At 45.2% G+C, this 15,941-nt stretch overlaps 1 protein-coding gene across 1 annotated transcript; it reads right to left on the bottom strand.

Moving 5' to 3' along the window:
- Positions 1–3,061: 3,061 nt before the first annotated feature.
- Positions 3,062–15,397, bottom strand: NARS1 (asparaginyl-tRNA synthetase 1). The gene is made up of 15 exons (XM_042892063.1): positions 15,304–15,397; positions 13,722–13,804; positions 13,494–13,559; positions 13,294–13,386; positions 12,707–12,796; positions 11,907–11,985; positions 10,820–10,890; positions 10,195–10,281; positions 8,829–9,050; positions 8,263–8,462; positions 7,703–7,838; positions 6,583–6,696; positions 5,703–5,834; positions 5,054–5,185; positions 3,062–4,459 (listed from the first exon to the last, which is right to left on the bottom strand). Exons 1-15 carry the CDS (start codon positions 15,344–15,346, stop codon positions 4,328–4,330), a joined length of 1,680 nt encoding a protein of 559 aa, XP_042747997.1. The 5' UTR covers positions 15,347–15,397; the 3' UTR covers positions 3,062–4,327.
- Positions 15,398–15,941: the final 544 nt, after the last annotated feature.

The raw sequence follows: 15,941 nt of genomic DNA, 5'->3' as shown, positions 1-15,941 counted from the left end.
GCGCCGCCCGGCCGGCAGCAGCCATGTTTGCGGCCGCGTGCATTCCCTCAGACGGCCCCGCCGGCCGCCGCCGGCCGCTCCGCCCAGCCCCGCCCGCCCACCCGCGGGCACGGCGCACGCCCGCCGCAGCGGGGGCCGCCCCCAGAGCCGCCCCGGGGCTCCGCTCCGCGCGCGGGGCCGGAGGGATGCGCGGTGCCGCACGGCGGCTGCGCTCGTGGGAAGCGATTTCCGCGTCGCCGCTCCCGGGAAAAGCCGGCGTTCTCCGTCGCCGAAACGAATTCCCCCAGCGCGCCGAGCGCTGCAGCCCAGGCACGTAATGCAGAGCTTTAACGCTTCTCTTCTGTCCCTCGCAGACCCCCGCAGCTCGGGTCCGACTTCGGCGAGAACAAAGGAACGCGACGGTGATCTCAGAGCTGCGAGTGCGGGAGGGTCGTGGGGCCCGGGTTGATTCCCCCGTCCAACCGTCGGTCTGTGCAGAAATACCTCGAGGAGAAATGAAAGTGAGCATGAGGATGAAACAGCGTGGATGGCGCTGTTTACTCCTTCTGATAATACAAAATTAAGCTCTATTGTATTGCAAGTACCTGGAGTGCTCTTAGTAATGGCCACAACGCTCGAGGGATGTGAACTTGATGAGACTTTGCGGAGGAGCCGGGGTGAAGCTGCTGCTCTTCCCTGGCAGCTGTTGTGTGCTTTCCCCAGTGCCTGATTGATGTATTGATGTTATCCATGAATGCAAACAACATGAGTGCTTGTGTTACCAAAAAATGAGTGCTTGTGTTACTAAAAAATGAGGTCAGTTGGTAAGGACCCTTATGGGCCGCTAGCCTAAATAACAGCAGAAGGAACAGAACAACAAACGTGATTAAATTAGCCCCAAGAAAGAGCTTAAGAACGAAGTTTTTGTGCTGGAGAGCTTGGAAACTGGCTTTCTGGAGGGCTGCTAGAAACACCCAAGATCGTCATCAATATGAAATCAACAGAGAAAGTAACAAACTCAAAACAAACAAACAAACAAACAAACAAACAAAAAGACACACTACACAACCATGGCTGAATGGACAGAAATAAAGCCAAGCAGCTTTTACTATTTTTCAGCCTCTAATTTTTTTTCCTTAAAGAACAGAGACCTGAATGGCAGCTGGATGCTGAGTCAGAAACGAAGAGCCAGCATTAACTGGGGCAACACGTCCCCGTGGGCTGTGCTCCAGGTGCAGCCACAGCTCCTAACCCTCCTGCAGGACCCTCTGAGCGGGGTTTTGCTGAATTCTGTGCTCCCTCCCATGCCTGGGCCTACCCAGCCCTGCCTCTGCATCACGAGCAGATTATGGAACCGTGCAGCGCCCTCCGTTACAGTTGACTCCGTGGCTTTTCATCTCAGCCCTCTTCTAAGCTCCTTATCTGATCTGCCTCTTCCACGAACTCCCTGCCAGTCCTCCATCCTTCCTCCCTGACATGGTGCTTTTTAACCCTGACATGGTGCTTTTTAACCCTGACAAAGCAGCTCATCCCTTCCGGGTTGAGAGGATGGCAGTATGCCAACAAGAGGTATCTTTTCCCAACCTCTCTCTACCCTCCTCAGCACTGCAAGTGTTTGGACAATATTTTTTTTCTTTTTTTTTTTAATAAAAAATACTAACATGCTCATAAATCCCTACATATTCTGAATTACAGAAGCTTCCCAAGCACGTCAGCAGATGTAAATGCAAGCCAAAACACCGACAGTGAAAACAAAAATAACAAAAAACACAACATCCCAACCCCACAAACAACACAAGCCCAAAGGGAGCGATTACCATCTGGTACCATGGTCAGCATTTGGATAAGGGTGGACTCTTCCCATAGCTTGCTGCCAATGCATTTCCTATGTCATTTTAGGAACAAGAAATATCTGTTGTCTTGTTGCAATCAAGCTAGTTCATCGTCCCCTTCTACTTTATATAATTGGCACCTACGCCAACGCTACCCCACATCACAGGAAATTTATGTCTGCAGCTGTGTAGGTATTTAAAATAATCCCTAAGTCCAGACAACAAACACATTAAATATATATATATATATATATACATATATATATATATGTGTAAAAAGAGAAGTAGCAAATGTGAGGAACAGCTGAAGCATGGCGCTGTGTGAGAAGCAGCTCTTACAACCTGCTGTCTTTTTCTGTCTCTAGGCCACAGTAGGACTCGGAAAACCAGTTAGGAGTATGAACTCAAAGAGATGCAGATAAGAACCTGCTTCTTATCCTGCTTGTTATCCATGCTTGTTTCCTCCTGCACCTTTGAATCCTGCACTCAAGAGGCAACCTACAGGCCACAAGGCCACTGTGGTCCCCAGGAAGCCCCAGCACAGCAGCTCTGCAAATGGCCATATTACTTTCAGTGGCATTGCTGGTGTCAATCTAACTTAACAGTTATTTAGCTTAAAAAAAAGAACAAAACAAACATTTTTTTTTTTCCTTTAGAACATACATGTGCTGTGGGAGAGACATGGAGCTGTTGGTTGTGTTCAGTGGAGGGCCACAAAGATGACCCCAGGGATGGAACACCCCTCCTATGAGGACAGGCTGAGAGCTGGGGCTGTGCAGCATGGAGAGAAGGCTGCAAGGTGACCTGATTGCAGCCTTCAGTATCTAAAGGGGAGCTGCAGGAAAGAAGGGGACACACTTCAGCAGGGTCTGTGGTGATAGAACAAGGGGAAATGGCTTCAAACTTAAAGAAGGGAGATTTAGGCTGGATATAAGGAAAAAGTTTTCCAGTGAGGGCTGTGAGGCAGTGGGCACAGGTTGCTCAGGGATGTGGTGGATGCCCCGTCCCTGGAGACTTTCAAGGCCAGGCTGGATCATGCTCTGGGCGACCTGATGGAGCTGTGGTGTCCCTGTGCATTGCAGGGGAGTTGGACTAGATGACCTTTAAAGTCCCTTCCAACTCTAAGCATTCTATGGTTCTATACTGTTCTTCCTCATGGAGATACTGTCTATGCCAGGGGAGAATATATTAAGCAAGTAAGCTGTAAAGGCCAAGCAAATGGAAATAAGCAGACGTTACAGATCAAGAACTGCTGTCCTGCACACCAACTTGTGCTGCCATAATTTATTGGTTGCTGATTTAAACCAGATTATATAATAGCATGCAAGATGAAGAGAAAAGCCTTTTATTACAAAAATATGGGTATCGCGTAGCTCAACATGAACGGCAAATCCAGATAAAGTCTTGGTGCAGTTAGCCAATGACGCACCTACAAGGATTCACATTATTTATGGCTAAAAAGCGTACAGATGACTCAACACATTAAATATTTAATTAACTCTATTTGGTAGCTTGGTTACAGCTAGAATCTGCTAAGATGCGGTAGCACAAGAGTAAACTGAGCTAGCAAGGAAACATGGAACTGTTCTACACTGAAAACATCCCCTAGCATCGAGTGAGGAAGCAGTGCTTGAATTACAATGATCAGGAGAGGACAGTAACAGTGCACAATGCTGAAATCCAATTACATTTCAAAGTTACCGGTTTCTTGTTTGAATAACTCACTGCCTGGTGGATGAAATAACCTTACTTTCAAAGGCACTGCATATACTCCACTGCCCGTGGACAGTTCTCCAAGAACATGTCCTCTCCTCCTGTAACTCAGCCCACGTTGGGTGCATGTGGCCCCACCGCAGCACTGCGCCCACAGGAAAGGTAGGAAAGCACACCTCACAGCGAGCCTTATCGTTTCTAACCAATAAATAATTTGGGAAAAACAGAAGCCTCTTGCAGTGGGATTTAGTGCTGAGTACTACATACCTTGCAACTGAACAATCTCACATTTCCATTAAAAGCAGTAACTTAATTATCCCTTTTTTTGTGTTTTTTTTTTTAAGCATTTCATTGACCTATTTAGATGTTTCTTCAAATCATTCTCAGAGGTCAGGATTTAGGAATTTGAAAAGCTTGGATCCCCAGTTTCTCCAATAAGAAAAGACAAGAGAAAAGAGAAGTCTAAAAACAATTAGATGCCCTGTGTGTTCTTTTTTTAAATAAAGCACAGAAATTAAAAGCAGAAGCGTATCTTGTTTTTTTTAAACGCCAGCTTACCAAGATTTGTTTCTATGTTGACAAATGCACCTAACATTTTTTTTTCCTAGGCCTTCTTCCAGTTAATTCGTAGCATTTTACTTCAAAAAAAGAGAACTTTTTAATTTTACTTTTCACACGCCAATTTAGTGAATGTATGAACAACAGGGTGCCAAAAGTCTTGTTCTCAGACAGGTTAAGCAGAGTGTGTCATTCGTTCCCAAGCATCAGTTCCTTGATTTCTCAGGAGTTTATCACCAGGATGGCTATGGTTTGCAGCGCTGGACAAAGCGAGGGTACAGACAGACATCTCGGATGTGGTGCCGATCCAGAATCCAGGTCAGGAATCGTTCCAATCCCAAACCATATCCACCATGAGGACACGTACCATATTTTCTCTGTGAAATTAAAAACACAGAGATTAAACATTTCCTTGTTATCTATGCCACAGTTGCAGTGATACCACCAAAGGAAAAAAAAAACAAACAACCCAAACATTAAAGAAAAATCCCTTCCAGCACCACCTTCTGCGTGACTGACAAGGAATACAGATGATGCTCTTCTCAGGTAAGGTGTTCAGTTCCCGAATTTCCTGGGGCAAAGGACTAGAAGAGGAAAATGGAAGGAGGAAGTCGTAACGACACTTTTCCAACCTCCTCCTTTTCTCCTCTCATTAAATGAGATAGAGCTATTTGAGTCTGAAAAGATCAGTGTGCTTTTATGCTCCAGAAATGTAGCACAGTAGGGAGACACTACATAAGTAGTGTACTTGCAAAGCACGGTTCAATGAAGGCAATCTGACATGAGCAGCATCCGCTTCAGCAAAGAAAAGCCATTTTAAAAGAATGCAAATTATTATCCATTGCATTTTGGCCTTGGTTAAGTGACTATCTGCTTTTGGCCACAAAAAAAATCTTTCCAATTTCGACTGCGTCATCTTAGAAGTGGTTTAAGAAAATGACAAGCAAGCACACTGAACCTATTTTACATACCTGATCAGTGTACCAGTAATACGGCGTGGGATCAATGCCTTCTCTCTTGTAGCCCTCCAGTAGCTCCTCACTGTCCCAGATACGCATAGAGCCTCCAACAATTTCACCCACATTAGGCATCAGCACATCAACCTACAACACACAACAGACCATACTGTTACAACTTGAGCACATGCAGGAAAGACAGCTCAAACTTAAAAGTCAACACATCTTCCTATGCAATTTCAAGCCTCCAAAGCAGAAGAAAGGCAATTTCTTCCAGACTCAATTAACCGATGGAAGAAATCAACTCACTGTGTTCCCCGACTTAATCTTTTATACTCTCAGTGACACTGAACTGCTAAGCCACAAAAGCAGTAGCTCTCCTAACATCCACCACTCCTCCAGGCTGTCAGACAGCTAGTTTTCAGACAATAAAACCTGTAAGGAGTCACCAACCAAAGGGAATGAAAATTAAGCTCAGAGCGATGTCTTGACATTTAAGCACTTCAGCATTGTTTCGTTTATTTCTGTAGCACCAACAAAGTCACACCAGGAGATGCTCAGAACAAATTCTGGTATGAACTCACCAAAGTTTTCCTGTAGTACTCATTCAAGTAGATACCCCCACTCTATTTAGAAGGCAACACTATGTAAAACGTGAACTTACAGATTCTGTAAGCCGGGAATCATCGTGACAGCGCTGCATGTAGAAGGACTTGATCTCTGCAGGAAATCGGCACAGCAAGATTGGCTCATTGATGGTGTCTGTCATGAACCTCTCAGGAGCTTCAGGAATATCCTGAGGTTAAAAAAGGCTCTATTAATATTTAAAACAAAAAAACACTCCAAAACCTCAAGACCCACAGCATATCAAGGAGGAAGTGGAAAAAGACACTTTGAGACCACATACATTCATCCTGATGTACCTATATTTTAGAACAAATATCTTAGGAAGATCTCAAGAAACTGTATATATATACATACCTAAAAAACATACAGATCTCAAAAACAAATCTCTAAATCTGTTCAATAAAACTCAACTCTACCCAATAATCCACACAGAAAATTGGGCACAACTAACAGACACCGAACAGCTTACTTTCTTTCCTCCCTGAAACTGTTTTCCAGTTTCTGGGCCTTAAGAACAAAAACCTTAGACTGGCTGGGGTACCCCACCTGCCCCTGCAGGGGCACCCAGTGCTGTGCTCAGCACCACATCCACAGGTTTTGGAAGGAAAACTCATGATTCTAGGGTGCAAAGATTACATGGAACCCTAACTCCCCCTCCAAATTTACATTCCCCAGCACAAGTGCAATGAGACAAAACAGCCCAGACAAAATCCAGGCCTCTCGAAGGTTTACAGCAAAGCTCATTATAAACAGGATGAGAATTTCACTCTTCATCATTCCAAGCAAAACACAACAGATTCACACAGGAACAGTGAACACAAGGGCGTCACGATCCAAACACTGTTCTCCAAGGGATTTATACACCTTCAGCGTACAGCTGAGGGATTTTGTTTCTCAAGAGCCTCAGAAAGACTTACTTCCCCAAACTCATAGTAAGTACCATCATCCTTCTTCACATCATGTTCCTTTAGCCACTCAATTGCCTCAGCATAGTTCATTCGTCGGAAAGGACGTTTTGGGGGCTTGAAATTCTGTAAACAAGAGTAGAGATCCCAACACTTAGGAGAGTGGCATTCTAAGATTTACCTTTCCAGTTGATCAACAAGTCCACTTCCTCAGTCAGAGCACACACAATACTCTGTGCTGTGCATCAAAAAGTTACTACTTAAAAGCTTGAAGTACAGAAAAACTAGAGCCAAACAAAAGCATCTTCCAAATCCAGCGCCTCTCATAGAACAGATGCTGAAAAAGTCAGCAGGAGACGGAGGGCAGGAAGCATTTTCAAAGCTGCTTTCTTTCTGTCTGCACTCATCACACACACTAATGCTGCAAACAGTGCAGTCTGCAGGGCTTCCAAAACCAGGGCCACAAAAAAGCACTTTTGCTTCCCTGTGCACTGAACTGGTGCAGAATTTGCTCTTGTGGGAAGTTCATAGGGTGGGTTACTCTTCACACCTCCTGCTCATCTGTGATCAATTTTAAAATGGAACCTCCCAGTGTTTACCAGGAAAACAGGTCAAAATGTCAAGGATGAGAGCGTATGTGCTCTGAGAGGAAAGCTGGTGACAATAGATAAGATGGCTTTAAGAGACTACCAACTATCTTTGCAAAGGCAGCAGGAGACAAAGGGTCTCTAACAAATGAAGACAGCTTTACAAAGCTTCATCTTCCAGGATAAAAGTACAACAGCAGAATTCCATTTCTCACTTGTGTGCGACCTGTGAGTACCAGCTGATCATTATTACGAGCTCTAGGACAGAGGTTTTTATTCCACTGGTACTGTACACAATAAATGCCAGCACACTGCTGGTTCCTGGACCACATCAGCCACGTTTAAATTCTTCCCCCCCCCAGTCCCCAGCTCCTGGAAGTCATTGCCAGCCTTGCAGCATTTTCATTCTTTATGTCATTTTAAATACCTCTTATGTAAGCAGAGCCCACTGCCATGCCCTGTCTCCCCTAGGTAAAGAGGGTGACCAGGAAAGGTGAAGACCACACTGTGCCCCACACACGGCTCCCACACCACTGCTCACTTACCGGGTTGAGGTCAAGCAGTAAGCCTGATGCAGGTGATGTCAAGACTCTGTCCACTACATCACAAACTAAGCTCTCCAAACGGTTCAGCAAGTCTTCAAAACTTATAAAAGGGCATTCGGCTTCAATGTGAGTATATCTGAAACATCAGGTCATGATGTTACATAAACATGCACAAACAAGAGATTTTTAGCTATGAAAAAAAATCTTCTAAGAAAATACACAAAAACCACTTTAGTCCCCTTTTTCAGCTCTCCCACTTTTACTCTGTGAAGGAAATCAAACAAACAGAAAAAAAACCAACAGTGTGAACTGTGCATTCTTAAATGACAAAGTTTCCTACAAATGCATCAGCTCTGCTTTGACCAAATCCTCAATATCAACAACCAGCTGGACATTCACTGACAGCAGGAGTTACCCCCAAATACAATTTTGCTCAGCTGTTTCTCTTTTGCATTCTGCTGTCTTCTCACTGTGCTTTCTATCATCCAGCCACCTGCTACTGCCCCGATTTAGAAATTCACTTGTGCATAAATAACAAAGAAGTACAACTCTCTCCATACTCTGCCAAGTGTCTGCGTGTCCTGGATTGCTCAGCTCTGTATGACTGAGCAATACAGAAAACGTCTCCTAGTGCTGGAATGCAGGTCTCCAGGTAGAGCTGAGATGACTGTGTTAAGTAGGCCTCTTCACCAAAATAATCCAGCTTGAACAGAGTTGAACCTCCTTCCACCTGTGTCTGAACTAATGTTGGTGGTGTGACCTGCAAAAGACCAAGAATTAAGGACAATGATGACACTGCATTACAGCAGTGACGTAAGGCCAAAATACCATCTACAGAAGTCTATGTATGCACACAAGCATTTCATTCTGATATGCTTCAGCACCCCAGAAAGAGGTATTCATGCCATTTGTGAATCATGTTGTAACATTTATACACCTCAGAAGTGTCCATACACCTTTGAGATCTACGTCTGTGAAAGCAATCACATCACAGCTCCCTACGAAATGACCTTTTTCTCCCCATTTCAGGTTAATGGGGAAATCTGTAAAGGCTTTCCAGAAAAAAGATTGCCTTAAAGTAAGGAGCTTAAAGCAGTCACTTGCCAAGAAGGGCAAATATACTTACTTCATAATATCCATTGGCAAAGAAATGATCCCTGAAGGCCTGCACCACCATGGAGCGCACCTTGAAGATTTTGGACATATTCTCGCCTCGAATCATCATATGCCTGTTGTTAAGCTGCACATCAACCTCTGAATCCTCATTGAGGAGATTGTCAGCCCCTCCTGCTGGGGCCAGACCAATAAGCTCCCAGTAATCACAGTTCAGCTCGTGGCCTCCTGGAGCCTGACAGTTTGAAAGAGAAACAAAACTTTAACAAGTGCATTTTTCACTTCTGTCTGGCACTGTGGCAGAGACAGCAATCCAGTTTAAACAAAACATACTAAAATCCTTCTAAGCATAGTGCTATCAAAGTGACTGTTGAGTAATCTGATCATATCACCCTTGCAAATGCCATTTGGAATCCATCACAAGTCTCAGACTTAACGTGAATGGGACTGAGCACTACTGACAGATAAGTAGAAGCTTCCAGATGCATTAAGTGCTATGTTTATTCATCTGGAAGAACAGACAAAGGCAAAGGAAAACTTCTTACTACCTTCAACTAAATAATGAGTGGTTATAGAGGAAAACGGGGCAAATATCTCAAGTTGTGGGACAGGAGATTTCAATTGGCTGTAACAAAGGGTGGTGAAATCCTGGAGAATGGACCTTGTTGACCACGCCATCTCCTTCTTTGGAGATGTCCACATGTGTTTGTGAACAAGACAGTTGGCAGCCTGACCTCACATCAATCTCCAAGATGGGCCAGATGGCTTTCACAAGTCAGCACTTCACCAAAACATGAAAAGAGCAGTTTTCATGCTGGCCACTTTCCCCTGTGCTGTTTGCTGCTATCCAGCAAGCAGACCCCAGGGCCAGGGCTCAGTGCTGCTCTCAGCAGCTCCCCCGTGTGGGTCACTGCAGGCCTCTGCCTGACAAAATGGCATCTTTTTTCATTTCAAGACCAATGATTTTTATATATTTGGTGGATCTCTGCACTAGAAGCATTACAGTGCTGTGACAAGACTGAAAACCAAAATGCTTTCAGGGTATGTAACATCACAAGCAGTAACAAAAAAAAAGTAGTAGCTTAGAAGTATCAAATGCATGAAAACTGTTTAAAAAATGTATTTGATCCCTGTCCTGTTTGCCTGCGTTTAATTTTAGACATCATAGTTGCAAATGCCATGAAAGAAAGGAGACTGTGCTAATTTCTGACAGGCAAACACAGCAGTAGCTTTGGCAAGTGGTTGGTTGGTTTTTTTTTCCCTAAATCAAATTCATCCTGAAATCATTCAATGTTTCCACCTTTGCTTTTCCTCCTGTCTGACAAATGAGAAAATGTTAAAGAGGAGAACCAGAACAGAGCACCATCCAGCTCCCCTACCTGCTTGCCTTCAGGAACAAGGTTCAGTGTGCCATACACTGCAACACTGCTCTCTGTAGAGAGAAGGAGCCCGTTGTAACACTGACACTACAGAGAGAAAGAAAGGGACACAGTTAATTCTAATTTTCAGTTTTCCTGATAATAATAAGATCTATTGAAATCACAGACAAGATATGCTTGTCATGCTGACAAAAAAAAACCTCAAGAGTCAGGAGATACCACTTAACAACAATATAATTTAATCAGTAGGCTTAGAAGAACTTCAATTACTTAATAACAGAACTCAATCAAAAACAGGAGGGGAGTCAACTCTTTGAAAGGGCAGATAACTGCAGAACAAGGGGAAATGGTTTGAAGTTGAAAGAGGGAAGATTTAGACTGGATATCAGGGGGAAGTTCTTTACTGTGAGAGTGGTGAGGTGCTGGAACAGCTGCCCAGAGAGGCTGTGATGCCCCGTCCATCCCTGGAGGTGTTCAAGGCCAGGTTGGATGAGGCCCTGGGCAGCCTGGGCTGCTATGAAATGTGGAGGTTGGTGGCCCTGCTTGTGGCAGGGGGTTGGAGCTTCGTGATCCTTGAGCTCCCTTCCAACCCTGGCCATTCTGTGATTCTGTGAATATAACTTACCAATGCATCTGAAAGGACACACTGAAGAAAACCTGTGCCATCTCTCAAAACAATGAACATCAAATTTTTTCCTGGTTAAAAAGAGGGAAAAAAAAAAAATAAAAAATAGGGAGATTCAGATGTATTCACTGATCCATCTGAAAAGATCCAAGTCCAAAAAAACAACACCCACTACTGTGTAACTTACTGCAGAAGGACCACGATTTTATTTTTCTATTAAAGACAAACCACAAGCATGTTCCAAGACAGCACTGAAGTATTAGCTCAGTTATAAAATAGCAAGAGAAAAGCATGCTCCAAGCTCAGCATGGCTCGGATTGTGCTGTCTTGCCATAACTTTGCCATGGTCCAGAGAGAACCACACGTCTGTCTAATTGTAATGCTGTACACAAAGGCCCAAGCTACATCTGAAGTGACAAAGGGATGTCACCCTGGTCATCCATATCCCCACAGCAGCCTCTGACCCAAAGATTGACTTTCTAGAAAATGCCTGAGATATCCAGGTGTGCATCTGCTTGGTCAAGTCCTCGAGTGATAATGTGAAAAAATGCCATCTGTGAATGTTATCAGCTTTGTCATGCCCTTAAGGGCTTTTGTTTTTTTTTCTATAAGCAGCCTACTAGAAAGTTTTGCACAAGTCTGTCACTTCTCAGCAAATGCCACCTTGCAAACAAGAGCACCAATCGCTCTGAAAACAATTTTAACTTGTTGTACTTCTAAAAGAGTTTATGCCTATTACCTAGCTTTAAAGAAAATTCTCTTTTGTTAATCATGCTGAGCAGGTGCTAGTTAGCTCCTTAGTCCGTAGGATTAGACTAAAAAACAAGTCTTTTAAGAAATCCTGTAGGACACAGCTCCATATCCAATATCTCAAAAATTTGTGACTAAGAAATATCTCCATCCTCAGACAATACGCAGAATTTGTCAACGTTGGACTGATTGGTGTGATATACCAACAAGGCCACATGAGCGACGGTCTGAAAACTTAAGAGTGAGCACTGTTTCATTCAATGTGAGTTCTGATGGCTACTAAATTTGTTCCACCTCTCTGCAAAGGTCCGGCACCTTACAAGAGCTTGTGGCTTACCTTGCCTACGTAATCTGTGAATCCAGCCAAAAATCTTTACTCTCTGGCCTCTGTAAGCCTCCAGAGCACCAATCTTTACCTGTAAAACAAGGAATGGAAACAATCAAATAGAGGAACACAACTCACCATTTCGATGGAGTTTTCTATACAATTACTTTAAGTACACGTGTGAGACATTTCCCTCCCCAAAACAGTAACTGCCATCACAGATGCAACTAAATCAGCAGAAAATTTAGAAAGGGTGCCTCAAACACCATCTCCTGCAGTCTGAAGTGTGAGTACATCTCTCTGGATTAATTTCTGAAGACATCCAATAGTTGAGACCAGATAGAAAAGAAGCAGAAGGCACCAAAACGTGGACCTGGCAGAGGTATACCCAGATGTGTAGCTGAAGCACCAAATTCCCAAAAGCAGCAGGACTCTGCAAATAGCCAAACAGGAACTGTTTTCCACGCCTCAGTAACTTAAATTACATACTCTGATCAGCAGTGTTTCACCACTCTCCACTACAATAACCAGCCAAAGCAGAATTAATCCAAACAGAAATATGGCCTCTGCCAGCAGATACTGACACAAAATAGCCTGATGCATGAATCAAAATGGTTCAGATAGCCATTGGGTGCGGGGGAAAGTCTGTATACTGGAATATACCAGTAACCAGAAAAATAAAATGATGTTTAGGGACAAGAACCCAACAGTGGCCTCCAGCAGATGCCAGAACTACAGAGCAGAGAACCAACCTTTGTGCAGACAACATGCTGAAACAGAGCCACATACCAACCATCCCACATCTTACTCACACATTTTGGTTCTGGAAGACTGGGATCGTTCTTGATGATAACTTTCTTGGCTTCCTCCAGGTTCTTCTCTCTTCTCAACAGATCTTCTGCCTAGTTGAGATGAAAACGAAAATATTAACTAATTGTGACCAGGCTTTGTAAGTAGGGGCTGCGAAGTACACTTACAAATACTGTTGTCATAAAATGCTGGTGCATAGCCTGCCCCTAATTCAAGGCCAGAATGAGAAACACTGCACAGCAGCATTTCTCGTTTTTCCCAGAAAGCCTAAATCCAACAGATGGTGATAACTCAAAGCTCACTCAGTTTTACCCATTTGCTTGCCCCCATCTAAACAAGGACAAGCTGTAAATAACATACGTATAGTAATGATAAAGGTGAAGAATAAACTAAATGTTTATGGGTGGGGAGAACAAAACTAATGACCTCCAGTGTTTTTGTAAAGGAAAGGCAGCATGCTTAAATCATAGAATCACAAGGTTGGAAAGGACCTACAAGGTCCTCTTGTCCAACCCTCCTCCCATTACCATTGCTACCACAAGCAACTAAACAAGCTACTTCCTCCAACTTGGCACCACTTGCAACCTACCTCTTTCTTCTCCTTCGCCTCATTCTTCATTTGTTCCCTGTGCCACAGTTTTTTGACATTTTTCATCTGTGACTTGGAAATAATGGCCCATCTCTAAATCAGTCCAAGCAGAGAGCAGAAGACAGAAGGTTACAACTGTGGCCCTTCATACAAAGAAACTTTAAAACAATTTGTACTAGGAAGCTCAAATGTTACAGTACCTCATTTTCCTTCTGTGAATCCACATAAATAGTAGGAAATGGTTCCTTTCCTGCTGTCATCAAAGCCTAAAAATGTGATGGGTAAAAAAAAAATAAATCAGTGGTGCTGCAAGTGAACTAAAGGAATTCTGTTAGAGAGACCAAGCAGACAATGCAGCTCCGGCCCTTTTGGTCAGAGGTGAAAAAGTTCATGCAGCTCAGATAAAAGAGTGCATTTGCTGTACTTACCTTTAAAACAGTTTTGAATGGTTTCTTCTGCGTTCCATCACCGGTGGAATCGTTGCCCTCTCGTTCAGAAACATACAACTCTTCTGTAACACATCATAAATACCAGGCAGTTACTCAAGGAAAAGAACAAAAAAATCAGCAATGGTAAAGCACAAGAGAAAACCAGACACACCCAGGGATGCACATCAGGACTGATGGAGCTGCCTTCTGCCTTCCTTATAGCTAACTAACTTCCAGGCAGGCAGGAACAAGCTGAGAAAGCTTGGACAGCTCAGGCCAGCTTTTGGCTCATGCACAGCTAACAACTGCATCACCGAAGAGATGGAAAAACCTCCCTCCCTCTGCCAGCAAACACCACAGAGTGAGACAGCCCTGCAGGCACAGCCCTGTCCACGTGCCAACTGTTACAGTGTGAATCACAGAATCTAGGTTGGAAGGGAGCTCAAGGATCACGAATCTCCAACACCCCCTGCCACACGCAGGGCCACCAACCTCCACATTCCATAGCAGCCCAGGCTGCCCAGGGCCCCATCCAACCTGGCCTTGAACACCTCCAGGGATGGACGGGGCATCACAGCCTCTCTGGGCAGCTGTTCCAGCACCTCACCACTCTCATAGCAAAGAACTTCCCCTGACATCCAACCTAAATCTTCCCTCTTTCAACTTAAAACCATTGCCCCTTGTCCTGCAGTTATCTCCCCTTTCCAAGAGTTGATTCCCCTCCTGTTTGCAGGCTCCCTTTAAGTATTGAAAGGCTGCCATGAGGTCACCCCGCAGCCTTCTTTTCTCCATGCTGAACAAGCCCAGCTCCCTCAGCCTGTCCTCGTAGGGGAAGTGCTCCAGTCCCCTGATCATCTCTGTGGCTTCTCTGGACCCTCTCCAACAGCTCCCTGTCTTTCTTGTACTGGGGGCTCCAGACCTGGACACAGTACTGCAGATGGGGCCTCATAAGGGCAGAGTAGAGTGAACGCTTGTGTCCAAGGTTCCACGGTTTGGTTTCAGTTTGCAAAGATCAGAGCACACCAAGGGCTTCTATACACCCCTGCGCTTATGCACACAGCTACAGCTGTACCTATGTGTGTGTAGCTATAGGGATAGATAGCTGAGCATGTATAGTCATCCACAGACATACGCTCTGCTCTTTGTTCCTCGTGAACTGCCAAAATCCGCGTTAGAAGTCCTGGGCTGGACAGAAACGCATTATTTGCTCAGCTATTGTCTGTTCACTTCTTATTTAAACGCCGCAGAACAATTCCAGCCTGAAAAAAACTGAGCTGCGTGCGTGACACGCTGCCACGACGCAGCCGCCGGCAGGGTTCCGCTGCGTCCCACACAAAGTCACCGTATTTGGCGCAGCTGTGACAATTTTCCCTTCCAAGAGCCGAATTCTTCACATGCCAAGGCCAGGCCGCGCCCAGGGGCGCCGTGCCGCCCCATCGCTGCGCGTGCTCGGGGCCGGCCCGGACGGGCCTCCGCGGCCCAATCCTCCGGGAAGCCCAGCGACCGCGGCTCCAGGCGGCCGCCGCCATCTTCTGCTGAGTGCCCGACCGCCCCCACCTCCCCGACCGCCCCGCCGCCTCACCCAGCGCCAGAGCCGCCGTCCTGCCGATCACCTCCCCCGCCATGGCCGCCGACCGGAAGTAGCCGCACCGCGCTTCCGTCGCTCTGCGCCAAATCGCCGCCGTTCGCGTCAGCCCCGCCCCACGGAAGCCACGCCCACTCGCGTAGCCCCACCTCCGCGTAGCCCCGCCTTCTCTTTTGCACGCGGGTTGCCCACACGTGATCAAACTGAAGGTTGAACTCTTCGTGGGGTTTTCTGCCTATTAGAATCGCGGAGTAGAATGGCTTAGGTTGGAAGGGACCTTTAGGATCATGTAGTTCCAATCTCCTGCTAGAGGCAGAGACACCTCCCACCGCTCCAGGTTGCTCACAGCCCCATCCAGCCAGGCCTTGAGTGTTTCCAGGGACGGGGCACCCACAGCCTTGCTGGGCAACCCACCCTCACAGAAAAGAATTTCTGCCTAGTATCTAGTCTAAAGCTACCCTCTTCCAGTTTCTTAAAAAAAGAAAAAAGGCTGTAGGTTCTGGAGACAAAGGTGATCTTGGCTTCAAATTTGTACCTTTTGTACTTTTTGTATTTTTGCACAAAAATACCTTTAAAAAGCTGATTCTAAGTAAGCCCATCTGAAGAAGAACCCTTCCACTTATTTGTGCTGGAAT

Source organism: Lagopus leucura, unplaced genomic scaffold, assembly GCF_019238085.1.
Source record: "Lagopus leucura isolate 7727_CA_CO unplaced genomic scaffold, USGS_WTPT01 27-1_obj-0_obj, whole genome shotgun sequence".
Taxonomy (NCBI): domain Eukaryota; kingdom Metazoa; phylum Chordata; class Aves; order Galliformes; family Phasianidae; genus Lagopus; species Lagopus leucura.
The sequence above is the reverse complement of the archived record's forward strand: the minus strand, read 5'-3'. Positions and strand labels throughout refer to the sequence as shown.